Source organism: Sardina pilchardus, chromosome 20, assembly GCF_963854185.1.
Source record: "Sardina pilchardus chromosome 20, fSarPil1.1, whole genome shotgun sequence".
Taxonomy (NCBI): Eukaryota; Metazoa; Chordata; class Actinopteri; order Clupeiformes; family Clupeidae; genus Sardina; species Sardina pilchardus.
The window spans coordinates 10,222,510-10,250,406 of NC_085013.1; the positions used below are offsets into that span (position 1 = coordinate 10,222,510).

The 27,897-nt window shown below is 45.5% G+C and overlaps 3 protein-coding genes across 4 annotated transcripts in view; all 3 read right to left on the bottom strand.

Moving 5' to 3' along the window:
- Positions 1–12: 12 nt before the first annotated feature.
- Positions 13–6,592, bottom strand: btbd9 (BTB (POZ) domain containing 9). 2 transcript variants are annotated; one of them, XM_062522710.1, is made up of 12 exons: positions 6,340–6,592; positions 5,282–5,395; positions 4,986–5,198; positions 3,576–3,939; positions 3,049–3,316; positions 2,328–2,550; positions 1,790–1,909; positions 1,505–1,614; positions 1,055–1,244; positions 586–693; positions 417–495; positions 13–318 (listed from the first exon to the last, which is right to left on the bottom strand). In XM_062522710.1, the coding sequence occupies exons 2-12, from the start codon at positions 5,365–5,367 to the stop codon at positions 154–156; spliced, it is 1,926 nt and encodes a 641-aa protein (XP_062378694.1). In that variant the 5' UTR covers positions 5,368–5,395; positions 6,340–6,592; the 3' UTR covers positions 13–153. The 2 variants fall into 2 exon arrangements, with proteins under 2 accessions (XP_062378694.1, XP_062378695.1); XM_062522711.1 differs by lacking the exon at positions 5,282–5,395.
- A 1,342-nt stretch (positions 6,593–7,934) lies between these two features.
- metap1 (methionyl aminopeptidase 1) lies at positions 7,935–17,219 on the bottom strand. The gene is made up of 11 exons (XM_062522753.1): positions 17,037–17,219; positions 14,958–15,009; positions 14,616–14,707; positions 14,120–14,180; positions 11,522–11,613; positions 11,336–11,419; positions 11,086–11,224; positions 10,524–10,655; positions 10,073–10,216; positions 9,720–9,785; positions 7,935–9,595 (listed from the first exon to the last, which is right to left on the bottom strand). The coding sequence occupies exons 1-11, from the start codon at positions 17,148–17,150 to the stop codon at positions 9,429–9,431; spliced, it is 1,143 nt and encodes a 380-aa protein (XP_062378737.1). The 5' UTR covers positions 17,151–17,219; the 3' UTR covers positions 7,935–9,428.
- A 1,861-nt stretch (positions 17,220–19,080) lies between these two features.
- Positions 19,081–27,897, bottom strand: part of syne1b (spectrin repeat containing, nuclear envelope 1b) — a 125,576-nt gene continuing 116,759 nt past the window's right edge. Inside the window, exons 136-144 of the mRNA XM_062523473.1 lie at positions 26,573–26,715; positions 26,236–26,362; positions 25,558–25,769; positions 24,842–25,066; positions 24,350–24,478; positions 23,796–24,008; positions 23,051–23,143; positions 22,135–22,193; positions 19,081–20,074 (exon numbers count right to left, since the gene is read on the bottom strand). Of these exons, the coding sequence (XP_062379457.1) occupies positions 19,825–20,074; positions 22,135–22,193; positions 23,051–23,143; positions 23,796–24,008; positions 24,350–24,478; positions 24,842–25,066; positions 25,558–25,769; positions 26,236–26,362; positions 26,573–26,715 (1,451 nt within the window). The 3' untranslated portion in view covers positions 19,081–19,824. The remainder of the gene's footprint in view (positions 20,075–22,134; positions 22,194–23,050; positions 23,144–23,795; positions 24,009–24,349; positions 24,479–24,841; positions 25,067–25,557; positions 25,770–26,235; positions 26,363–26,572; positions 26,716–27,897) is intronic.

Sequence of the window (27,897 nt, forward strand, 5' to 3'; positions counted from 1 at the left end):
AATTCACAACAATTTTCACCATTCACCACAGTTTTATTATAAATATAGCCTACATAGATTCATCTCTTTTTTTTAGCAGCACATCATAAGCATAATAAGAAGCATCTCAGAGGGTGTGGGGGGGTTGTTGTTCATGATAAACATCAAGTCAGTCTAAGAGTGGGAGGAGGAGGAGGGAGAGGGCGAAGGCCTCTGGGTGCGGGACAGAGGAGCATGCTGGGAGCTGGGCTCAGGGCCGCTCTGGTCAGATCCCGGAGGGTTCTCCTTCACCTCCGTTTCCACCTGGGCGGGACACTCGAAATGGACACAGTGGAAGACCTGGAGATGTGACACATTATGCATTAGGACATCAAATCTGCAGAATGAGCAATTCAGCTGAATTTGAAGGAGGGTTTTTTTGTGTGTGTAAACTCTACCTCATTGGCAGTGTTGTGGGTGCCGACAATACGAATGAACGAAGCAGCCTGCCCATCAAAAAGTAGCGTCTGCCATGATCTACAGAGAGGTACAGTAAGAGGGAATTAGTACAGGGGCAGCATGATGTCCAAATATTATGATGGCCTCCCGCTCAGTAAGGACACATACCTGCAAGCTACTTTGGTGCGGTCTACCACCCTGGTCCACTGTTGCTGATTGGTTGAAACCTCCACATAGTAGCTGTAACTACGATCATCACAGTCCCACAACAACAACCTACAAACACAGGGAAAAAATGATGTTGAGTTCACAAGTACAAATTTCATAAGTCATGGAAATAATGTACAGGGGTTAAGCTGTTTTACAGGTAACAGTGTATCATCACATCAACATAAGTATGACAAGGTTCATATGAGAGTATGTTTAGTTACGGCAACTTGTAGAATGTGTGCATAATCATTTTCAGCATTTCTGCACTGACCTGGTTCTCTTGTGTAAAATAATTTTTTAATTAAAACCGGTGAAAACAACTACGAATATACAGTAGATGGACTTGAAGATGAGTGTGTGTGTGTGTGTGTGTGTGTGTGTGTGTGTGTGTGTGTGTGTGTGTGTGTGAGTGTGTGTGTGCCATTACCGCATGGAGCTGATCATGTAAGGCTGTGCCAGCTGGATGACGATGGCTCCAGAGCCCAGCTGGTGGCAGGTGTAGCCCGAGTCCCAGTCGTAGTGGCTGGTGTCCCCGTTCAGTAACGCGTTCCGGCTCCGACTCACGCCCTCGACCACGCTGGCACATGCCATCACCGTGGCGACGTTTTCCGTGGGCACTGGAAGGAACAAGTTCAATTCAGTTTAGTTCAGTCCCACATTACGGGAAACTGGCCTATAATCTAATCAAGGCCTGGCAACAGTCACAATATTGCAACAGCCATTACAACATTAAGCATCCTTCAGGCCGAGTATGATTAAAACAGGTGGGAAAGAAATAGGGAGAGAGAGCAAGCTCACCAAATACAAAGAAAATAATCTGAGAGGGATTATAGTCTAAAATAGTTCACAGGGAATTTGCAATAAGATGTGTATTTACCGAGCAGTCCTCTCTCCAGAGTGAAGGGTCGACTGGTGTACATGCACTCCAGAGCCACTAGGTGGAAGACCTTGTTGACTGTGTTGTGAGTTCCAACTACACGGATGTACCTGAAAGCACACACAAATTCACATCTTATGCTCACACCAAATAAAGACACTATTTCCAGTCTGAGGGTGAGAGATCAAACCCACATATGGTAGCTTCAAAATTCTTTTTATGTCCTCAGGGAAAAGTGTGTGTGTGCGTGCGTGCGTGCGTGCGTGCGTGCGTGCGTGTTTTTACCTGCAGACCCGTGCTGGAAAGTAGAGGTTCTGCCATGAGCGGCAGAGGAACTTTGCGTGATCCACGACGCGGACCCAGTCCAGCTCGTCCATCGACACTTCTAGATAGTACGAGTAGGACCTGAAGCCAGGAGAAGGGGAAGAGAACCACACAGGAGACTTAGGCACCGCTACAAGTTATTGTGTCCAGAAGAAAAGACTACTAGAAATGGTGTAGAGTGCTACAAAGAAATGCGTCGGTATCTCTAGATAATACTGAAATATACACGCAATAAATATATTCAGCCTCAGTGCAGGGTGTTTCGTGAACCGGAATGATCCTGTGATTTACTCATGCTCATATTCTCTCTCTGAAAATGCTGCCCAAATTAATATCTGTCGCCATCTACAGCACAGCCTACAGTTTACTGCCTAATGCACTGAATGATTCCCCCTTAATGATCTGTAACTGAGTGAGTTGTTTGAGGCGGTTCCATGTTGCATTAGTACAGACAGGGAGAAATGTTTCTGCGTAATGGAGTAGTACAGGCAGTGCTCACCGGCTATCTCTGTCCCAAAGCAGCAGGCGCACGTGGTTGACGATGGAGGGTTGGCCCAGCCGCACCAGGATGCCCGTGGCCCGGCCGTCCTCCTCGATGGGGTGCCGCGAGAAGCCGTGGTCCAGGTCGTAGTTCTGCGTGTCACCGTCCAGCAGGGCGGACTTCAGCTCGCCCTTCACCACCACGGCGCCGTGCTTCATGGTTGCAATGTTCTCCTCTGGAACTACAAAAGCCAAAGAGCACTCGGTGACTGAGCTCATACTGGATATTGGATAAGTGAGAATTGGCTGTTGGGCTTGATTCACTTTACTAGATGTTAATTAAACCTTGCTGGGATCACAGTTACCTTGTTCTAATTCCTTGGTTGTTTACACAAACCTGGCCAATAAAGCTGATTCTGATAAAAGCTTCTGCTTTTGTACCACAACCACAACCATAATCCCCCAGTTCCCCCAGCTGTGACTGCATAGGTTAGTAAGGTCACATGTAACACCCTAGGCCCTAATTTAAAAGTCAGTCATTGAGCAAAGTTCTTAAAGTTCAACGGCATCATGCTTTTAGCTGTTTGTGCTCAGGATCTTTTCCATGGTGTAACATTTGTAAATAGATTTTTGCATATTAAGCAAGCTTTAGTTAGACATTTCAATTAGGGCCACACTGGCACGGCAAAAGGAAATGTTCCGTTAGCGTTGCTCGTGCGCCAGCATGGCGCTGCACTCACTCAGCATGCCCCTGTAGTTGAGGTCCATGTCGCGGCTCTCCGAGCGCGTCTGGATGGCGTCAAGCAGGTCGTCGGGGCTGAGCAGGCCGGAGGGGCGCACCACGTTCAGCATTTCCGACAGGCTCATGAGCGGCAGACGCACGGCCGACATCACCTCCTGGCACTCGGCGCCCTCGCCGTTGTGCCGGCACCAGCGGCAGAGGGCCTGGAAGATCTCCCGCTCGCTCGCCGCGAACGAGTCCCTGCGCACCACCGTCAGCAGGGCGGTCTGCAGGACCACAGAGAGAGGGAGAGAGAGGGTGAGTAAGAGAGTCCAATTGGGGGGGTAGAGGAGTGTAAGGAGAGGGTCGCATAAGACAGGAAGAGCATGAAAAAGGGGAACATTAAACAGATACACATATAGCAGAGGTGAAGGTGTGACGATCACACGAGCATGGTTTAGAACACTAGCTAGAGTCAAATGATTGGGATAATTTGTAGTGTCTCTTTCAATAGTTTGGTAACTACACAATGTCCTGCACTCTCACCTTGGAGAGGGACAGGAAGCCCTCGGACTCTAGGACGTCGGGGGCGTGCCGGTCCATGTAGGCGCAGCAGGCCTCGGCCAGGCTGCTCAGGCAGTAGAGGCTGGCCACGTCGAACACCAGGCACACGTTGCGCGTGCTCAGCAGCGTGCGCAGGAACTCGCAGATGGACGCCTCCAGCGGCTGCAGGCCGTAGCGGTGCGCCAGGCCCAGGAAGTCCAGCAGCGTCTCCTCGCGCGCCTCCGCCAGGTTGGCCCGGCCCGTGTACAGGTAGTGCAGCAGCATGGAGAAGGCCTCCGCGTGCGTCTCCTCCAGGCGCACCTCCGCCTGCGGCTGGGACTCGCGCATCCCGCCGTACAACAGGGCTCTGCACGGAGGAGAAGGTGGGGGGGGGGGTGGGTGGTAAAAATCAAGCATTACTCCACAAAGAGGCAAGCAGTAACGCACAGGCAAGCCAACCCTACGGCAGAGTGGAAAGCCTTAAGCCCGGCGCCCACCAGAAGCGGCGTTCAGCGGTGTTCGGCGGTCTGGGCTTGCCGCGCAGGATTTTAGAATAGTTTTCTATCTCTGTGCGGCTGCAGCGCGGCAGACGTTTCCAATGGGCGATGCTCCATTGAAAACAATGGAATTCTATTTTTTTTCGTGGCGCGGCGCGCCGCGTACGCTTCTGGTGGGCGTTGGACTTTACTCATGACGCAGGAGACAGGTTACAAACACGCAAGCATCCTAGGCGAGCATGAGAGCAACAAATCTGCCTCAGACATTGTCTACATTTCTTGAAAGTGTAACCAGTTAGACAACAACAACCCGAGTAGACATTTAACAGCTAAAGTGTTGTCCAATTACTGGAAATTTCCCCACAGGGGTGTCATGAGACAGAGGATTAAAACAGTTCATTTCAGCTTAATGCCACATAAACACCTGTGGGTCCTCCACGGCAAAAAGGGTGAGACGCAAAAGAAGCAGAGGCGGTGTAGTGAAGTGATAAAATAAGTAGACAGAACGAAACACCAAGTGTGTGTTTGGAGGCTACACCAGAGACGTAATAGAAATGTTCTTTTTGTGGAGCGTAAGCTGCAATAATGAGCTTCCGCTACAATCAATGGAACTGGCTACACCAGACATGATAGATTTAGAAGACTGGTCTAACCACTATGTTTATGTTTTGCAAACGGAGCGCTTCAATTGTGCACCCTGTGTGGCCCCGCTGTAAAAGTATTTGGTCTGAGTGTGAAAGTATAAGAAAATATGGTCAGGCATGGTGATCGTGTATTGTTGAATATGGTCCGCCATGGTGAGCTGTGCTAACCTGACTCTCGCCAGATCCTTGTAGTTCGCTGAGCTCCACGGAGCATGGCGGAACTACAAGGATCTGGCGAGACTAGTTAGGTTAGAGCTGTGCTGCCAAGGTACCTGAAGTAATGGCATCGAGCTGCCAGGATGACCCTGTGGGCAGGGAAGCGCTTCTCCTCCACCACCAGCGTGACGTCGCTGTACTCCTCCCCCGGCAAAAGCGCCCCGAGCTGCTCGGAGAGGAGGTGCATGTGGTCGATCTGAGCCGCCGAGCTGTGCGGCCGCAGAGGGTGGCTGTTGCTCATGGTCTCCACTAGAATGGGGTCGTCACATCTGAAGAAGCATACGCACACGTGAGCTTCAGGAGGAGTGTGGGCACAGTCAACAACACAGTCAATTCACACAGGGGTGCTTACCTTCCATTTGCAGTATCATCAGAATGAATTGGGCATACTGACTGCATTGTCCCTATAGTACTCATGCTGTGTATATGTGTACACATACACAGTTGTCCATATCTATAAATTTGTCTTTGAACAGAGCAGAGATAAAACATAGATACAAGATAAGTTTCAAGAGGGCATAGAAGGGTATGGCTATATTTCAAAACATTAAACTGTTGATGGATTTATTAGTCAAGACGCTACATTCCAATAAACTATTGGTGGATTTATTAGTCCGCTGCTACATTCCCTATTCCAGTGCCCTCCGTTGTGTTGCCCTTGGGAAATTTGGCCTTTTCTTATACAAGGACGTCACGAACTCTGACTGTAAAGTAATATTAGAGTGAATGGTGATTTGGGTCACCCTTAATGATTTCACAATGTCAGATTTCCCAGCCAACTATACCGTCGCACTAGGGGCATAAACAGTTGGCTAAACCCCATTAAATCAAAACAGTAGCCTATTGACCATCTCATGAAGAAAAGAAACGAAACGAAACGAGTAGAGAGGGCATACTGGTATTCATAGACATCCCCCCAGTGTTGAAAGCTAACGTTAGTACGATATAAATAGCTAGGGTCACACCACATAGCTAGCCTAACATTACAATTACTAGCTGGTAACTGCCTAATATTACAATAAATTCGCTATGAGCCGTACTACGAGGTCGTATGTCAACTTGATCAAGATCAGACTGCTTAAGTGGGCGTGGCATTAGCTTGATGGCTGATGAGCAAAAACCAAAACAAAAGCCTCAGTCAAATGGTGCAGCCATTGGCCAGCTGGCTAGCATTAACGTTATCCAGACACAACATTGGCTAGCAACACATAACGTTAATCTGCGCAAGCACATGCTTATCAAACATTTCCAAAAAAATATATGCATGCTAGATGACACTGGCCAGGACCAAGGCAAAGAAGAACAGCATGTATCCGTTTTCGAGTCAAGTTATGCATAAATGATTGACTGCGTGACATACACTTGGGATCTCGAATAGCTCAAGATAGCTAACGTTATCACAGCTCTTACCAGAGATGAAATGGCTAGCTCGCTAGCTAGCCACTTAGTGTCCTTATGCCCAAGTCTAATGTTATCCAATGACGTAATACTTCCAATGTCCAAATGTTTGTATTGATTTTCTATGCAACTGGCGGGTTTATTAAGACTCCACACCGACGTTAACGCGTATAATTGAGTCAAAACATTGATTATAAACGGCCGGTAGCTAAGGGACGAAGGAGCTGCTCGGAGTAGCCTGTTGTTTCCGGCCGATTGGAATTATGGGAAACATTTGCTCATCAGAGATTACGCAACTGCTGGCAGTAGCGCTTCAGTGGTAGATTGCCAGATGGTTTTCTAATTATAGAAACAGAAAAAAATTTGTAATACGTTGTAATGATGTACATATTTCCAGCCTGTTGGGTGCAACAGCAGGAAATTAACTGAGGCCATTACCGATGAATGCCACTTCATTACCACCATAACAAAGTAACGTTACATACCTTTATTGTCTGACCACACCTGGGCAAAGTGCACGCCAAATGATTTTGCTGAATCTCCTCGAACACTAGGCATAGATAGACTTGTTTTGAAATATTGAATTTAAAGGGATATTCCGCCATTTTTGGAAATACGCTCATTTTCCACCTCCCCTCGAGCAAAACAATCGATATTTACCTTGTTCCCGTTCACCCAGCCATTCTGTGAGTCTGGCGATACAACTTTTAGCTTCAGCCTAGCATAGATCACTGAATCGGATTAGACCATTAGCTTCTCGCCTGCTAGCTTCATGTTTAAAAGTGACTAAGATTTCTGATAATTTTCCCATTTAAAACGTGTCTCCTCTCAAGTTAGAAAGTGCAATAAGACCAACTGAAAATGAAACCTGCCGTTTTTCTAGGCTGATTTGACATGGAACTACACTCTCATCTGGCGTAATAATCAAGGCAACTTGCAAACGTACCATAGGCGCAGTGATATCGTATGCAGCATCTGAAAATAGTCCCCATAGACATCAAGCAGTAGTAGTGCCAGTAGCTGCAAGTTGCCTTGATTATTACGCCAGATGAGAATGTAGTTCCATGTCAAATCAGCCTAGAAAAACGGCAGGGTTCATTTTCAGTTGGTCTTATTGCACTTTCTAACTTGAGAGGACACACGTTTTAAATGGGAAAATTACCAGAAATATTAGTCACTTTTAAACATGAAGCTAGCAGGCGAGAAGCTAATGGTCTAATCCGATTTAATGATCTATGCTAGGCTGAAGCTAAAAGTTGTATCGCCAGACTCACAGAATGGCTGGATGAACGGGAACAAGGTAAATATCGATTGTTTTGCTCGAGGGAAGGTGGAAAATGAGCGTATTTCCACAAATGGCGGAATATCCCTTTAAAACGGTGTATTCTTTTCATATAGAATCGACCCTTCTTGAGTAGGCATACTGAGTTAATTTCCCATCCTGTTTTTTTTTTATTTAATTTTTTTTAAGTCCATTCTAGTATGGATGAAAAAAGGGTAGACCTACTGTTTATGCAAACTGCCCCATGTCCCTTACAAACTTGGAGACCATGCTGAGACATACCAGATGAATGCAATGCAAGGGGAAAAAATACAGTAAATGCCCATTTCACAAGGATGAACAGTTTAATTCAGCTTGACAAAGAATACTGAAATAAATTTAATTATTTTAGCTTTTCAAATTACAATCATAGCACCAAGCACTATTTCAATTGTGACATGCTTGCTCATTATCATGGTAGCATACCAACCCCAGTGAAACTGTCACTTTCTAGGCTGAAAAGCCAACGACAGCATGACGACAGCAGCCTTAGCGCTGCTTGCCTACAGCTCCTTCCTGAATCCAACAGAAACGTGTAGATCATCGGTCTTCTGAGAGTGTGTTCACATGAATCACCTTATTGTGTAACAAGTTACACAGGAAATGAATATGTAGAACAAAAACATATTACAGGGTCACATTTATCCAAGATAAGTATTCTGGACATCAGCACACTCTTTCAGTCCCCCTCCTCGTACCCCCTCTGTACTCACACACACGAGCACACATACACACCTCCAACCTCCGCAAAAGACATGTCCGAGTCAAAGGCAATCAGAGTTTTGCTTGCCAGGAGAACAAGAACATAACAAGGAACAAGGCTGCACCTTCTGGAACCGCTCTGCTCTGCTCGTCTAAGTGCATAAAATGAAGGTGGTGATGAGTGTAGTTTTGTATGACAGAATGTTGAGGGTGGTGTGAGGATTGTCCGTGTTGAATGCAGCGACGCGAGGCACTCTTGAATAAAACGGGACCAGTGATCTTTGGAATTAAATCAGATCTTTTAAGAAACGGTGAACTGACAATGACAGAAGAGTCTCCATGTAAGAGTTAAAAAAGTTATCTCCTTTAACCGCTCCTTGTACACACAAACACACGCACAACCACACACTAGAAAACACACACCATATACAGTACAAGCCAGCAACTGCTCACAGTAATATCCTGACATATTGTGTCACTCATTCACACACAGCCAGGCACTGATTGCTCACAGACACTCAAACTCTTCCTCACAAACGTACACACACACACACACACGAAACGACTGTGCATATAGACACACACAATTAATCTGACCAGTCTGCTGCGGGCATCACTGCACCTTCATGCCTGTGAGGGGAGTGAAGACATATGACAGACACCCAACACTACGCCTTCTCTGTGTTTTCCTCATACAGTGGATGTTTCATAGATTTTCTACGCGGCTACAGGTTCATTAATGCCCTAAGCAGACTGGGTCTTGGTGCACGGCGTGACGCAGAATAGAGGGGTAGAGAGCGCCTGCTCGTTCTGTCGTTTTGAGGGGTGAAGGGTGTGTGGGGTTGGGTTGGGGGGAGGGGGGGTACCAGCGCATCCAATCGGACGTGCAGCAAGAAATTTAACACTCAAGTCACATGGCCGTCAAGGTGACAACATTCAGCAATTATCTCAGCTTCTCCGTCTCCAGCTCGAATTCATCGCAATCCCTTTCCTTCGGACCAGAGCCAGCCCGCCAGACCGATGGGAGGGGGTGGGGGCTGGGCGAAGGGGGTGGCGCCTGGTCAGCTTCAAACCGCGTTTACATGAAGGACAGGAAGTGGGCGCGGCCGTTGTCGTCGAGGCGACGCGTGAGGATGTCGCAGCCGGTCTCGGTCACCAGGAGTGTGTGTTCGAATTGAGCCGAGCGCTTTCCGTCTCGGGTCACCGCGGTCCAGCCGTCTGGCCAGGTCTCGTCCTGCCAACCCCCTGCGCATGCACACACACAAACATACACACCTCAGTGAAGAACAGTCTTTGGGCTGCAAGGCTGCTGATAGACCACTGTTTCTATACACCCTACAAGTACACCAATGGGAGTGCAGTAACTCACCTTCACAGATCATGGGCTCAATGGTGAAGACATGGCCTGGCTTAATCACACCCACTGCCTTATTTTCTGGACAAGGAGAAGAGAAGAGCCATTATGTAAACTGACAGAGTTTTGTGGCATGAAGAAAACTATGTATTCAATCTTCTGTACAGTTGACTAAACGTCATACACTTAAAGACGCACTCCAGCTATTGATTAACCGTTAAGAACTCCCTAGGTCCATATCATATATTATATATAGTTCATATTCATACATTTTTAATGAGGGAGAAAAGGCTTGTATGTACCTCTACCCCCTCTGTCTCATCTCATATGTGGGCTAATAATCACTCACTCAGACACAATATACTCACTAGCATAGTGTGGTACATTGGGTGCTGTGTGAAATAGCTTGTGGATGCCATGGCCACAGTAACTCCTGACCACAGAGAAACCGCTCGCCTGTGCGTGCTTCTGGATGATGTTTCCCAGCTCCCTGTAGCGCACACCTGGTTTCACTGTGGCGCGCACGCACACACACAGACAGACAGACACAGGTGTTTAGATAGATTGATTCATTAACATTTCAAGGTATTTTAATGGATGTCTGCACTTAAGTGCTTTTCAATTTTTCCACATAACATCATGGTACCATCAGACCAGGGAATTTACAGTATGCATGATTCATTTTTATGTGGATGCGATTGAGTCCAACAAGTCATAGCTCCTTAGGCTAGTGATCATTTCTCTGATCAGTACCACTAGTTACTGAACTAGAACAAAATAGCGATAGAAAAACACACAGAGCTCAACAAATGCACAAACCTGCGTCGATGGCCTGCATGAGGCACTCATAGGTGATCTGCACCAGACGCTTGGCTCCCTCATCTACCTCGCCCACAAAAAAGGTCTCGTTGAGGTCTCCATGGTAACCGTTGTGAAAGACTGTGATATCCACTGTAGAGATAGTAAGCAAAAGTATAGGTATGAGGGTACACACCTACACAGCACAGACCAAAAGTACACTTCAGAACTGGGAGCTTTTACTGGTGATCGCAGGTCCGTCTGGCTACGAGGCCATTGAAGCACATTTCCAATGTCCCCAAAAAACACTGGCACGCAAATACGATCGCTAATCCGGCATGGATGCGAATTTCTTTGGAATTAAGTAAACAAGTGCATTTGAAACCTTTGTTTGCTACACTTTGGAAATGATTTAGTAAGAGTTTAATTTCAGTTTAATAAATAAATAACATAAACATTGCCTTGACATTCAGTTTCACTGAGAGCTGCTCAAAGTGTGGTGGAATTGCTGAATGCAAAAGCCATGTCTGAAGTATAATCACAACTTTAGCTGGTATTTCATAGTATTTGAGAGTCAGTGTACCATTGAGTATGTCACCCTCCTGTAGTGCCCTGCGATCAGGTATGCCATGGCAGATGACCTCATTGACGGAGGTGCAGCAGGACTTGGGGAAGTTGTAGTAGTTCAAAGGAGATGGGTAGCAGTTGCGTGCAGTGCAGGCCTATGCACAACAGAGAATGCCCATCAGCACACAACACCCAGTAAGGTACAGAATGGAAGAAATAGAGTGAGAGAGTGGGACGGGAAAAGACCGAACGGGGCTGCTCTTTACCAGATGTACAGCGTGGTCAATCTCCTCTGTCGTGACCCCTGGTTTGACCATCAAGGCAGCGATGTCCAACACTTCCCGTGCTAACTGCAAAGTCGAGACCAGAGACATTAGCCAACAAAGAAGACTAACAATAACATCATCAGAGGAGGAGAAGAGAGGTCAAAGGGTATAGTTCCAGACCATTACCTTGCACACAGTTTCCATGCCCTCTATCTCCTCATTCGTCAAGATCTTTATCTGGGATGTCCCTTTCAGGGATTGCTCCGACTCAGACATGCCTGCACACACAGCCATAATTAACATACAAAAATCATAGATAAGAAATACACATTCCGTTCTATTTTTATACACACACACACACACACACACACACACACACACACACACACACACACACACACACACACACACACACACACACACACACACACACACACACACACACACACACACACACACACACACACACACACACACACACACACACATTCTGTCTCTCTCACATACACACGCATCCTAAAGGCATTACACAACAGACATATTCTTACTTATGCAAAGAACAATCTGATGGCCATTCTTCTCATCTCTGTACAACCATACAACTCCAAATCATCCACACTCATCTCATCAATGACAAAAGTGGGCTGCCGGACACAAGAGGCATGCAGATCCGACAAAGCCATGCTACAACCACAGAGACAAACTCCACACACCTCCGTACACCAAAACCAGACCACAACAATTTAGACTTGCTAAATACACCTTGTTGAATTAACCTGGATCTGGTGTGGACACCGACACGCACACACTTACACAACATAGAGACACAGACAGTGGCCTACAGCTAATCATACAAATCCAAACATAGACTTCCATTCGGAGACGGACAAACACACACACACACGGCCACTCACACGAACAGCGGCGGGGCCTCGTACCTGCCAAAAGCCCCACCTCTGCTGCTGCGGTGAGCGAGAGAAGAACTTGAGCAACAAACACAGACACACGCACACACGCACACACACCCCTGCGCGTATTCTCCTATACAAAGACCCATACAGGGCAGGCATACAGTCGAACGCACAGACCTCCTATTTCACACATTATTCAAAACACACTACACCACACAAAGTAGTTGGTCGTTGTAAATTGGTGTTTTATACAGCAATCTCCTCAGACGACCTGTCAACAGTCTAGCAACACACAAACACGCCATTACGACACTGCTGGGACTACCCCAGCCCTTCCCACCGAGTGTCCCTGTCTTTTGTCTCTTCCTAGCAGGTGGACTGGGATGCAGGTGTGGCTACTTATTGGCAGAAGCACAACAGATACAGACAGAGTTTAGTCATCATCGTGGTTAATGGCCCTACAGAGCCAACTCAGCACCCCCATGACAGGGAAAACAAATTGAACTGAACGCACCCTGCATAAGTAGAGAAAATGCCTGGACAGTTAGACAAACAGAATTCATAACAAACCATTGTATTCACAAACAAGCTGAACCCCAACCAGCTAGCATGTTTCCCCCCTTGTGGAAAACATAGGGACAAAGATTTTAGATGGACTAAGCAAGATACATCAGTGTCTATGAAATGGTGCTCAGAGAATGTAAGTGAATGATTCACAGTTAAAGTGATTTCATTTTTGGTGAGAGACATTTCATTTTCATTTTCATTGACAAATTAAATCAAATTAAAATAAAATAAATAAAAAAAATACTCATGTGTGTTGGTTTGTCCTACAGAATAAGTTGACCGTCTCCTAGCAGTTCCGTAGTTAGCATTCTGCTAATGTAAGGTCAGGCTAGCCATGAGTACCACTAAATCAAAGTTTAAAAAAATCTGCTGAGTTCCCTAAAATGTTAACGTCAGTGCTGCTGTTATTCTTATGATGGAAAATAATGGAAATATAAATGTGGACTCTCTCATGAGCACCCCCTTCACAACGTGTAAGTCACAAGAATGAAAATTCTTACATATTAAAAATTCATGACCAGCCACTTCCTGGAACCTAAATCACCCTTGGGTGGGGTGAGGGGTTGGTTGTTTAAAAATGTTCCATTCATGTCTATGACTATATCTCAGGTATCATCAAATGCAGACACATCATGATCGTTATACCTTTATGACCAATTGAGACAATTTTAGAAATGTTTGGACTTTCCATTCTGGAGAAGAACAACTTTGTACTAGCTTGAAAACAGAAGCTAGCTCTGAAAGACTACGGAAAATGCCTACAGACCCCTTACACATATTATATTCACAATACTGACACTTGTATATACTGTATATATATATATATATATATTTTTTTTTTTTTTTTCTAAATATATATTATTTTGTATAAAATATTTGTTACAACTGTTTAACCTTCAATCCATGTGGCTCATGCTCTGAGCGACACAACACGCACAAAAACAAGCATAAAATACACACAAACCGACACACACAGTTCCTCCTCCTACATTTCTACATCTACAAGAATCTAAACGTTCACACCAAAACACACTCTTATACTCTACAATTCTAAACATAGAATTCAGCAAACAAACTCTAGCTCTCTGAGCTGTCTAGCTCTCTATTCATCTCTACACTGCAGCGGAGCTTTTGACTACAAGTCTACAGCTCTGTGGCACTACGGATTACTTACTCCCACTCTCTGCTGCTCCAGGCGAGAAACACACATTTTCACTTAACATTGCTGCAATATTAATCACTGTCCACATCTAATGCTTGTGCCTGCGTGAGCACACATATCTGTGTTAGTGTAAGGCTTATTTACCCATGGGGTGGTCAGCATAGTCAGGTCTTTGGATGGTCCCAGGAACAGGCCGTTTGGGAGTCTGAAAAAGTATCCAGTCACAGTAAGCACAAATACAGAGAGACGATTCAGCAATGGTATCGATGTGCCATTGTGTTGACAGACATTCAAGATTAATTCATTGTTACACCTATTCATACATGTATAAGGAGAGCAAAACTCTAGTGTTTCAGCCCCTCCTGCATCAATAAATACAAAAGAATATTCTCCTTATACACGTGGTGGCCCTGTGTATACCAAAAGCAGGCTATGGGGGAACACTGACTACCACTAACACCTTCTCGCCACCTACTGGCGAATGCATAGAACACAACAATGAAATGGTTTTGCGTACCCCATAGCTTTGTTTTGGTTTACAATGGCCGTCATGTGAATAAGGCAAATTCTACATATGCTAATGTTATGATATGAGTGTGACTGATAATGTGGGATAATGGCGGAAGTGCAGGTGACCCACCAGTGGATAGTGAGGGCGAAGCTTGCCCGTGTATCGGTAGCCTGGCCATGGGTCGGTATTGGTGTCCTGCTCCACACAGTTCACAACGTCCTCTGACCACACACAGACACACGGACACATGGACACACAGACACACAGACACACAGACACACAGACACACAGACACACAGACACACAGACACACACACACACACAGGTTACTCCATACGTATGTCACAAAAGGCACATACTGCCATGCAAGAAATTGTTTAGGTAGACTACTCTTACTTCATTGTGTGTGTGACAATTCTTGGAGGGGTTTCGTTCAACATGTAGTGCAAAGGAATGAAATAAAGGACTTACTTGCTTTTTTGTGGAGCAATTTATGAGTGGACCAACTACCCTTGAAGCATTCCTGTATGACAAACATCATTAAAGGAGTTAGAAAATAATAATAATAATAATAAAAATAATGCAATTGAATACTTAGCAAAGGAAGCAAATGATAACATGATACAAGGTATATTCTGAATACAATCACATACTGCCAGTCAGTCTTTAAGAGTAGACAGCAGATTCTAAAAGCACCTGAGCAGACAGACCTAGGCTACCAGTATTACACACGACACTACCCTAATCTACACGAGGTAGAACCTAATCACACAAGAGACACGGTCTTCTCATTACTACTTAAACATGGCAAAGACCAGGTTTGCCTCCCCAGCCAATCAGAGTGTAACCTACAAAGGCCTAGTATATGTAGATATCAGGTGGTCTGTCACCTGTCACCACCTCACACAGTGTTAGCTGACACCAAATATATAGCACAGTACCAGTGAGTGGACATAACCCTATGGTTTCAGTGAGCTTATAACTGACCACTGACCTGGCTGAGGCTGTGTTTGCATATTTCAGGATATGTTGGCATATCTTCCCTACTAGAGATATCTTGTTAACACTGAGAGGTAGCCACGGGTCTCTTCATTTTAAATAGACAGTATGGAGGTGTCACTTTCCAACCTGTTCACCCACACAAGGAAAGCTTCCCTACTGTGTTCTAGGGCAAATGATTCAGTCAAGTGATTTCCAAAATAACTAGGAGTTAAGCCTTATGCTAACATTTCACTGGTGTATGCGCTCCCTAATAATTGAACCGCTGCTATTCCCATCCTGCTCTACCAGTAAAGCAATAGGAGCAATTTAGGAACTATGTTCAGTCCCACTGCCTCTCAGCTTGAGCCTGAAACTAGACAAATATCAGCATTTACCAAAATAAGATTGGGCCAATATTTTGAACTTCGAAATGGATGCATAGCCAGCTGTGTCACAACAACCAACAGATCCACACACTCAATTGACTAGACTGTTTGTTTATTTTTGACAGTATGATCAAGACTGTACTGCTCTGAGACGCAGAGACCAGTGTATCCGTGAGCTGGGTTATTAGGGTGTGACTACATGACCAGATGACAAAAACCCATTACCCACAGGTCAGACAGCTGATGCAACAGCTGATATAAAACTTTTACCGGACTGATCTTAAAACCTTCCAAGTTCCACATATAAATTAATATTCGCTTGAAATGTGTACAATTCATTGTGTGCATTTAGCTTCCCGAATAAACACATCATGCCGACTCAACATCTCTGAGCGTCAGATAACGTTACTGAGCATCCGTGTGGAATTTCCACATTTACAGCAAACTGGCTAACGGTGTCGAGCTCAGATATTCAGCAATATGGCTTAGGAGAATGCTACATCAACAGTATTGAATTAGATTAGGTCGTGTAGTTATCAATCTGACAAATACAGCTAACACGTTTCAGTAGTAAGCACATTTGATTCCTTAATGTTGTGACATTAGGTGACGTTAATAAATAACATTATTAACGTTAACAGTTACACTAACTTGTTATGAATGACGCCATGCTTAACGTTCAGCTAACTCTACCTTGAAGTTTCGTTAGAAACATGTAATCATTCATTCTACCGGGATTTGGCCCAATAGTAAACAATTCGTGGAAAACAATTTGACAGCAGTTGTATTTTCTAGTGCTAGCAGACGTTATCCTAGCTAGCCAATTGGTAACGTAGGGTTGAAGCTAACATTTAGCTAACTCAGCAAGCTAGGTAATGTAAGCTAAGGTAGCCAAGTTAAGTTGTGAGAAATGACATTAAAGTAGCTTGGGGTTAAGAAGGCTGAGACTTCAGGCTACCGCTGTAACATTACTCAAGTTAATAGCTAACTAAACTCATGGAGCTGCAAGTGACCGGCCAGTTGACATCAGGCCATACAAGCAGGCAACTCCTCGTGTGACACATGCACAAGGCTACAAGAACAGAGCTAACATTAGCTGACAAGCCGCTATCTCCTAACGGGGTGTGCCGTTGAAAATGGATGCCTTTACAAAACACTTCCAAACAACCCAAGAAAATCATACCTGCGAACAGAAATATGAACCTTGGATTCCAAGTTTAATGCATGTTGGGCACTGAAGTTTTGCCTCGCTACTGCAACCCTCCGTTTCACACTCCCGAGTCTCCACCGCCGCCATGCTGTCGCAGAGATGCAGAGGTTGGGCCACAGATTTTGGTCACCGTGACCACAGCAGTTCGTCTTTCTTCGGGTATCTACGAAGTTGTGAAGTAGCCGAATTATAGCTCGCCACTGTCATCTATTGGGTTGGTGGACTGGTTTGATGGTGGTTTCACCATGGTTTCATTCACAAGGGAGTGTAGATTGTACATTATTTTCTCAATCTCTCATGCATTTCAAATATGCCATTTGAAAAGGGACATTACGATGTTACAGTAGCCTAATCGGAACAGTCTATTCCAGTTCCATTCATAAAAAGTGAATGTTTCTACAATTTCTGTCCGACTGTGCAGTCAAGGCTTTTGTCGATTCACTGACGAACAAGAAATCAACAGGTTGGATCATGTTACAATCATTAAGGCTTGCTTAGGCCTACCTAATTATTTATTATGACAAAATAGGTAGGGTACTGCATTTTCTCATGGCTGATGTCCAATAGTCACAGCATCATGTCTCTTTTTGTCCCCATTGGAATATAAAGGCCTTTAGGGCCCTTCAGAATTGTTTTCACTCTTTGACAAAATGAAGGCTGATTCGGTATTTTGTGCAACCCAATTTTCAAAACATAACAGTCTTGTGATTATGACTTGTGACATGAACACAACATGAGTGTCAATCATTCCACAATGCCGAAATCCTAGGTCTCCACTTGAGTTGTCTTCTGAGTCTTCTCTTGAGCTCAACCCACATTTTTTCAATATAACCTACAATTTCTATCTGCCAAAGTGAAAAGTGTAATGTTGTGTTCATTTATCAATCTTGTGTGAATTTTGAAGTGTGCTTTGGGATTACTGTTTGTCTAACCATGACCAATTTTAGCCTCTCTTGACAGAAACAGTCAGATTTTGATTTAAAATTTAGTCCTTCCTGGGCTCTACAATGCCACGCGGGCTATGATTTGTTAGTTTCTCATTAACTTTGGAGCGAAACAGCCTCACAGCATTAGACTACTGATCCTCAACCATACCTCCACTTGGTATTACATGCTTTTTTCTGCAGACATTTCATATACTAACCACACCTTAAGTGTTTTTGAAGTCCAAGAGCTTAATTTTTGTTTTCAGTGATGTGATGTCTGACAACTCCAAGTACTTTTTTGTCTAAAGGTGTACTCACACTTGGCATGGTTCACTTACAGGGCCAGTATATGGAAATATATCACCTAAAGGAGAAATATTTTGACTATCTATAATGCTGTCTCAGTCAGCCATTATGACAACATCCACATAAAGTGTCGGAGTACGGTTCTCTCCCGTTTTTGGTCTGCACTCACACTGCATACTATCAAACTGTACCCAGGCACGGTTAAGCTGCTGTGCTCTAGAATGTTTTGCATAGGCATGATCATAATCCCAATCATACCGTGCCCGAGTTCACCTCCTCAAGCGGACCAAGGTATGGTATGGAGCAATTACACTGGTCAAACGAACCGGAATTTGGGGGTCAAACGTACTCCGGTACAGTATAGATGGCACAGTGTGAGTACACCTTTAGGCAAAATATCTGAAAAAGTTATACAGAATTGTGTCTGGTAATGGGTATGATGTGTCACAAAAAGGCACAGTAACTTGCCCGATATGTCAAAACATTGAGACTATTTGCAAAGATATTTGAGGTAAAGTAAGTAATCAGTCAAGGACTAAATGATCAAATTGATACACAAAGTTGCCCAAACGGAGCATGGCACAACTTCAAAACAATATCAATTTCATTCTTCATTTTAAAAATCTGCACAATACCCTCATTGAGTTAGTGCTGTACTATTTGGTTATCTAAGTTGGCAGGGCATTGCTTGAGCGATACTGTACAGCTACACCAGTGTTGTTCCACACAGACAATAATGCACAATTTAGTTTATAGTTATCTCACAAACACACAGAAAGCATATATCATGTTATGTATATTGTTATGTATTTAAAATGCAAAGGTTGTTAGGCCTTAGCAAACTGTACATACATAAATATATCTTCCACAACGGCTGTGGTTATTCATATAATATTCATGATTCAGTTCTCGAGTCTGATATTAAGTTAGTTGACAGCATAAATCAACATTTCACAATGACAAGTTCCGACAGTATAAGTATATGACATTTTTAAAATAAAAGATTATAACAGCATGCCAAAAAAATACATGTAAAAAATAATTGCAATATAATTCTTAATATTTTACTAGTTATTCATATATTTTCAACTGATCCACAGGCTTAATATCGTTTTTTTTGTTGTTGTGTGGAACTTAACCGACAATACTTTCCATTAAAAAAAGGACATGAAAAACATAGGCCTTATGACATGAATGGCAACCGTGTTGTACCTTCAACAGCAGCGATTTCCACCCTATATCCAGTACTGCACTCACTCACATACATCAGAAGAGTGGAAGATATGTTCATGTAGCACTTGTAGCCACTTGGCCCACATAGTAGTTCAGAGAGGTGCACTTCAGCACATCCCCAAAGATTTGTCTCAACACTGACACAAGATGGGGAGTGTGGGTGGTTGTGGTATACATTGGCCAGTTGGCTTTCTTCACTATTGTTATGAGCGGACAGTGTAGTGGCATCTCCATAAACTCTCACTCCTCCACCCCAATCCCCCCTTTTCTCTTCCTCCTTTGCTACCATCTGGAGCTCAGATGGGCGGCGGCCCGTTGGTGTAGCTGAGCATGGGGTGGAAGGAGCGGGCAAAGTTGTTGGACTGGGAGCAGCTGTAGTGGTGCTCGCCGGAGGGCACCAGGCAGGCCAGAGCCAGGAGCAGCAGCAACAGAAGCAGCTGGAGGGGCAGCGCTGTCCACAACACGCGCTGGACCATCGAGCCCCGTCGCCATGACGATATAATCCCCTCAGAACGGGAGGAAGCGGATCCAACGGCGCGAGGAGCCCTGAGTAAGGGAGCAGAGTAAAAACACAAGACCAGGTTTGCTACAATCCACCTCACGGCCCGTCACATGTACACCTGACAGGAAGTTACGGTTTCTGCTGTACGGGCTCCTGGACGGAGTCTGTTACGTTGTTAAAGTTAGTCCAAGTATGAAAATGCATGCCATTAAACAGCTCTTAAGCATTCCAGTGAAAGATCACACCAGCAAGGCTTTGCGGTATCGTTTTGTTTGTGGGTGTTAGCCATTTTGCAACTCTGCGACACATTTTCATGAGTCTTATGTCTTTGTCTTAATAATGTACAGTGTTGTATGCAATATTTATAGGATAGTATTTTTTTTTTACCTTTGTTTGTGGAGACAGTTCTATCACATCAGTTTTGAATTTTCTCAGTTTCTAGCACAAAGCTACCTAAACACAAAACCTAAAACTGGTCTAACACAACACTGTTCTAAAGAGGAACCTACCACAATTCAGTGACATTCATGTTTTGGTTTTGAGATATCACATGTTATATGTTTCTTTGAGTCACACTAACAAGCACAACACTTTGGTTGTTGGTTCAGTTGTTAGCTGGAGGGGAAATGCAAGGCTGCAGCAGCAGAAAGAAGACAAGGACCTCTCCTGCAGCTCCAGGGTCAAGGGTCATGCTCAGAGTCCAAGAGGGGAAACAAGGCTTGCAGCAGTTGCTCCAGGGGACACAAGGCACATGAAGGACATTCACTCTCCAGAAGCACACAGGGTGGCTTCCCCCGAGAACTCCACTGACTCAGCACAACAACCAGCCAATCCACATAAACAATCATTTCTCTTATAGAAAAAGTGGCCATTCTCCCATCCAACAACACAGCCAGTCCTTTCCTCCCATAACCACCCGGTGACTGACAGAGTTAGTCATTACCCTCTGCTGAGTAACTGGGCCAGTATATGGAAATATACTGTATCACCTAAAGGAGAAATATTTTGACTATCTATCATGCTGTCTCGGCCAGCCATTATGACAACATCCACATAAACAAACACACACAAGCATATGTGCGCGCGCGCACACACACACACACACACACACACACACACACACACACACACACACACACACACACACACACACACACACACACACACACAAAGAAAGGAGTTTTAAGATGAAAGTATATCCTCATCTTGAGAATATCTTTCTGTATGTGAGCTCCAGTGTGTTCTGAGGGTCAGCAGACAACCTTGACACCCCTAAAGAGGGTGAGAAATGCAGGGGCAGGGGGCGCAGATGGCTGGAGCTTGGGAAAGATGGGGGTGGGGGCAGGTTTGGGGTTGGGGGGGTAAATCAGTTAGAGAAGATGCCACACACGAGAGAAAGAAGAAGGACAGAGTAGTGAAACGAAGAGAAAGTGAATGCGACCGACACATTGTTCATTGCAGACGCTTTTTTTTTTTTTTTTTTGGCTTTCTCTGGCGTTCCCTAGCGTGCCGCTGACTGAAGATTCGCGAAGAAGCCTGAGCTGCGAGAGCTGGACGGCCACTGAGAAAGACAAGCGTGTGAGCTGAGAGTGAGGACCGGGCAAAGCTGCAGTCCAGGGCAGCAGTTGGACAGAGAGAAAGAAAGAGAGAGAGAGAGACAGGGAGAGAGACAGCGAGAAAGAGAGAGAGAAAGAAAGCCCTTCAAGAGTAGCGCTCCTGCTGATCTGTGAGTCTGTGTTCACCGGCTGGAGCTACGCTAGAGCCCTACTTTAGTGGTCTAGATTTATAGAAGATCATGGAGGCCGCTGGCATGATACTCGTTGCAGATATCACCTTTTTTGATTCCTCAGATCAAACTATTCCATGCTTGCTCTGAACCATTTAGCATATTTTCACCTCTTTTTGTTCCTTTGCAGGGCTTTTTTTAGGTCCGTTTCAGCGCAAGCATAGCAATAGGCATAATATACTGCGTTAGCAAAAGAACTCTTGTGGAGGTTCTGCTGGAGTTTCTAGTTGTGGTTTCGCAGGTCTGAAAGCTTTCTGCTGAGAACATGGCCTGGGTTCCATGATCTTCTAGGGGTTCTAGAAACCAGGAGACAGGTACCTGTGTGGCGGGCCGCTCTCTGGGGGTCCGGCCTGGCCCCCGCTACTTTTACCCCGGGGCTGTTTGCAATGAACAGGGGGGTAAAAGAAAGAAAGAATGTTTCAGTCCAGACAAATCAAGACAAAGCTACCCGATGAGAGAAACCCCCAAAAAACAATGAGAGGGATGAGAGAAGAGCTCCAGAGGCAGATGGAACCGGGGCCTGGGAGCTACAGTACACAAGAGGGCAGGAGACTGGCTTCGCAAAAACACAACACACACATGGACAACTACATGCTGGCTGCAATCGGGGCCATGTTTAGTTCCTCTGTGTACATCAATACACATGCTAGTCTTTGTATTGGCGACAAGGGAATCTATGGTGTAATATGGTGGTTCATGCTTAAGTGTTGGCACAATCACTGATTGTGTTTGACACAGACAGAAAGCCAGTATCCATTGGCCACTCCCTAGCAGGGGTCTAAAAGACACTAGAGAGAGTGAAGAGGGACAAGGGCACAGATACGTTGATCTGTAGGTTGGGTGTAGGATGGGGGTTGATTCACTTGGGTTTGGAAGCAAGGGGATTAAAAAGGATCAGGAGCAATCAGCACTCTTCAGCAGTGGGGGGGTGGGAACATGCTGGAGGCCAAGGTCAAGGTCAAGGTCATTGGAGGACAGGGTTAAAGGTCGACATCTGGAAGGGAGGGGACCTGCGTGAGGGTCACAGTGGCGTGGCAGACACGTCTCTTCGGGTTTCTGGCGACATTCCAGGAGCTAGGAGTGACTGAGCTAAACAGACTGAGGGTTTGGACATTCGGGTGACTGGCCTACAGGTCTCTCAGGTGACAGCTGTAGCTCTCCTGCTCTTGAGGGAAAGGGGGGGTGGGGGCGGAGGACGAGGGCAGTACAAAACGGGGGGGGGAGTGTACGTTACCGATCGCCGGCGACTGGGTGTGCTGGCCCCAGAGACTGGACTTTGGGACCCAGATGTGTCCAGCTCATCGGTTGATGACCACGAGGACAGGTCCTATGACATAAAAAAGAGGAGCACATGAATGCACAAACAAAACATCCAAATATGAAATCAGGTGAGAGAGAGCTAACTAGAAACAGAAGTCTTAACCCACTTTGCAAAGCTCTTGAAAAGCTCATTTAATATTATAAGAATGAACTCACAGTTACAAAACAAATCTAGCTTATTACTGGCAAATACAGACTTATGTCTCAATCAAAGATGAAAAGTCTAAAACCCAATCCCATTCAACCTTCCCTTTCGTTTTTCACATCCACGTGAGAAGGGGTATCTCAATTCTTTCTCGGATGGAAGGACTAAGTGGTACGGCTACACAGTCTTTTAAACTAAGATTTTTCAGGACCACACTTGAAACAAAGGGGTCAGAGAAATGTCCCATCATACCCCGGGAACAGTGGATAAACATGACAACCATACCAACAGACCCAATAGGAGCATTAATAAGGATTTTAAAATGAAAACAACAATTCCAAGGGGAATATTCTAACCCTATGCCTTGGCACTCTGTTTTTGAGGGACGTAGGATAGGGGAAGGGATTGGGCCTAAAGAGGTCAATAGCAGCAAAGCCTGACGAAAACAAAAGAGAGGGGAGAAATGGACAATGAAAGAGGCGAAACAAAACCATCAGAGGGTGAGAAGAGGCACCTGCTGACTGCTGGTGATGTCCAAGTTCCGCTCCAGCTCGCGGATGTGGCGGGACACCTCCTTGAGGAGCAGCTTGAGCCGGTTGCCGATGACGTGGACCTTCTCCTTGGCCTCCAGGCAGTCCTGTCCCAGCGCGTGGACCAGCAGCTGCAGGGACATGTCCTGCAGGGAGGCCACCTTCAGCTGCGAGTCCAGCAGCTCGCGCCGGATTTGCTGAAGACGACAGCACAGAACACAGTTCATCAACACAGTACAACAATAATAGAAAAATGCATTGCACATGTAAACCCTACACACCCACACTCAAACATCCACCATACTCTATACTCTATTCATGGGTTTCATCAGGTCCCTTTCCACAGGTGTATACAACCAAGCACCTAGATTATGAATGCAGACTGCATGGTGCGTGATTAATACACCTGTGGAAAGGGACCTGATGAAACCATTGAATACTTAATACACATAAGCACACTCAAAGACTTAAAGAATGGGGATTTAAAAAGTGTCTGTCTATCTGTCTGCCTGAATGATCTGGGATGCTTGTGTTTTACCGAGAGGGTTTTGAGGTGCTCCTGAAGCGCGTCTCTGTCCAGGGTCGGGTCGATGGGGACGATCTGGTTCCGTCGGCGGTCGATGTTCTCCAGCCACAGCAGCAGCCCGTGACTCATCTCGTGGAAGTCCTGAGGAGACACGTGGAGAACGACAACACAAACTCACATGAGAAAAGGACAGTCATCCATCTGAGGTTAACCCTTTCAGAGCTTGACATCAGAAAGGGTTAAACACTCACAGACTTCAAAATATCAGGAAAAACACATACAGTTTCCTGTGTATATTATAAGCTGAAGGACATTGTTTGATGCACATTAAGCAAAACAAAACCATAGCTGTGTTGTATTAATATCATCTCAACTGCCCTCGTGTATTAACCTCATGTATAAGCCTGGGCTAATAGTTGGTAAATTACGGTACACAAAAAGGTACAATTACACAAAGCACACACACACATACAAACACACACAGACACAGACACACAGACATACCTGGCACTGCATCAGCGCCACTTGCAGGGCATCGCGCCATGCACTCAAGCCCTCTCCGAGCCGGTCCCAGCGGTCATTCATGTCCTTGAGCCGAGCCTGAATCTCCTCCACGCCCTGCTCTGCCTCCTGGGCAGTGGCCGCCTCGGACGGCTTCAGGAACTCGGCGCTGCACAGGTTCACCGACAGGACGATGGCCTTGCGCTGGTCAATGCCCTTCTGCAAATCCTGGGAGAACAGAGGTGAGAAAATGGAGACTGATTTCAAACACTCGTAACACTACAATGCATGAATATTCAAATAGGTTGGCAAACTGTAGAGCCAAAATAACACAGGTCTCAACAAGACATCCATGCAATGTGATCTCCATTTGCAAATATGCAGTCCTGGCACTAATCAACACAGCAGTATTCTCACTGTTAACACAGTGCAATACAGAGGCCATAGGAGAGAGAGTGTGTTAACTTTAACAAGTTAAGTTAGTTTACCACTTCCTCCTTCAACTACACTTTGACTAGGACTCAAAATGTCTACACTCTCATCCTCAGGTAATTGTACTGACAGATGTAGTTTTAATTGCTACCAAAGGTCTCAGTACTGTAGCGCACACACACACACACACACACACACACACACACACACACACACACACACACACACACACACACAGAGAGACAGACACATATACACACACACACCCACACACACCACACGCGTACCTTGAGGGTTTTGATGCGCTGTTGGATGGTGTCGATGTCTGTGCTGGCCTCCAGCTGCCTCTGCTGCTGCAGCTCGCTCTCGGCCGTCTGCAGCCACGCCACCAGGCTGCTCAGGTCCGAGCTGAACTGCTGCCACTGCTGCAGCCGCTGCTGCATGCGCCGCTCCTTACTGATGGCCTGGGCCTGGAGCAGCTCCCAGCGCTCAATCACACCTGCGCACACACACACACACACACACACACACACAACAGCTTTCAGAACAGCTCAGGGGCGTTGGTAGGCATGACGCGCAAGCACAAGTGCACCACCTGTTCTAAATCAGTGTAAACTATGGACTCGAGTGACTTATTGCTTTTCTAGAACGGTTCGTATATCTGGCAAAATGTCATGAAAAAACACAACGAGAAATGTAACGATTTATTTATAGATAATCATTCTTCCAAGAAATACATTTCCTCTATCTGAATGGTTGCCCAGCAACATCGAGACACAGCTACTGTAACTTTTTTGTAAGTTGTGGTAGTGCATTACTAGAGAACGAAATGCAGTCAAGGTGTTACTGTATGTTTGTACTGGATTTTACAATGGCATTGAGCGTGATTCAGCCCATCATAATCAAGGACCAGATCTATTCGTTTTAGAATGTCTGTTATAGTGCTCTTGCGATGGTAAACTGACCTGAGGTCTGTGACTCGGCTATGCTGGCGCTGCCCAGGCCGGACATCTTCTCCTGCTCCTGGGTCAGTTCCACGCCCACGCGCTTTAGCGCCTCCATGCTGCCCCGGCACTCGCCCAGCAAACGCATCTGCAGAGATGAGCAGACAAATGTCACGTCACCCTATAGACACACACACACACACACACACACACACACACAGACACGCAGACAGACAGACAGACAGACAGACAGACAGACAGACAGACAGACAGACAGACAGACACACACACACACCCACACACACACACACAGACACACACACAGACACAGAGCGGTGGTAGGCCTTCAGATACTCACGTAGCCCATGTACGAGGTGTCAAGCTCGGGGCCGGTGGGTGTTCGGCTGCGGATGATGTTCTCCGTCTGCTGCAGGTGGAAGCGGCTGGAGTCCAGAGCTCTGTCCAGCTGCCGCAGGTGTGTCTCCAGGGAGCCCAGCTCACCTGCACCAACAGGAAGTGATGTTAGGAACAGGAAGGGGCCACTCTGATGTCTACGGTTACATACTGCAACTGCAAAGGTTGCACGCACACACACACACACACACACACACACTCACACACTAGCACACGCACATGCATACACACACACTCACTCACACTCCCTCACTCACACACTCACTCACTCTCACACACACACAACCCCACACCAATTTAGGTGTCCATGCATGACCACAATCAGGTTTGTGTTCCATGTCTGCGGCTGCAGATTCAACACCAGTGCTACATGGGAACTCCTCAAGTGCACCACTGGAAGTGAAGGGAACAACACTGCAAGAGTGGTGATCATGCAATCAGGATCAGACCAATCAAATGCAACAGATTCAACATCAGACAATTAGAACACTCAAAACCCAGCCGGCCAGTCACACACAAAACCAAACAAATGGAAATCCATTAGAGACACTCGGTGAGACAGTGAGTTGTTCACAATCACTTCAAAACACTCTAAACACTCCTAAATGAATCTAGGTCTACTACAAAGTGTCAGTCAAACACACTCAATCAAGCTAGACCAATCAGTCTGGATGATCTTACCAATAACACCCAACCTAGTACAGACTAATGGAATTCATGTGAAACATTGACAATTTGGGAAACTCAGTATCAATCGAAAGCATCATGTCAATTCAGAACGTAAATGTCTGAAATAGCTTTTAAAGCTCCCAATTCATCTGATAGATCACATGAATCACCATTAAACACAATTAATTTATATAATTGCACATGTAAACACACAAACACAACCCAATCAGACCCAATCAATCACATTTAAAACCAGTCACACTGACAAGGAACAAGTTTGGACCAGTGAGACTCAGAACAGATTCAGTGGGACTCGACCAGAACAACTAAACAAATGGAAATCAAAACCAATCGACTAGTGAAGACTGAGGAAGTTAGGAAGTGAACTGAAACTGATCAGAGTAAAAACAAAAACAAACAAACAAAATCAATGAAGTTTGATTGATTTTTCGAGCACATCAGACTGAAATCAGGCACTGCAAATCAGAGACAGAGAAGAGCCGACCAAGCGGGGTTAGAAACTGGAGTTATTACAGAAGTCAGATTCGGGTGACTGAAAACTAAAATGTCAGGAGGTTAGCAGTTACGAAAAAAACACAG

Excerpts from the sequence above, each read along its gene's own strand:
- btbd9 (XM_062522710.1), bottom strand. The coding sequence starts at position 5,367 with ATGTGTACACATATACACAGCATGAGTACTATAGGGACAATGCAGTCA. Across the intron at positions 3,940-4,985 it reads GCTCGATGCCATTACTTCAG|AGCCCTGTTGTACGGCGGGA; the intron begins GTACCTTGGCAG and ends TCCTCCGTGCAG. Across the intron at positions 1,615-1,789 it reads TTTCCAGCACGGGTCTGCAG|GTACATCCGTGTAGTTGGAA; the intron begins GTAAAAACACGC and ends GTGTGCTTTCAG.
- metap1 (XM_062522753.1), bottom strand. The coding sequence starts at position 17,150 with ATGGCGGCGGTGGAGACTCGGGAGTGTGAAACGGAGGGTTGCAGTAGC. Across the intron at positions 11,225-11,335 it reads TTGACCACGCTGTACATCTG|GCCTGCACTGCACGCAACTG; the intron begins GTAAAGAGCAGC and ends TGTTGTGCATAG. Across the intron at positions 9,786-10,072 it reads CAATGTACCACACTATGCTA|AAAATAAGGCAGTGGGTGTG; the intron begins GTGAGTATATTG and ends CTCCTTGTCCAG.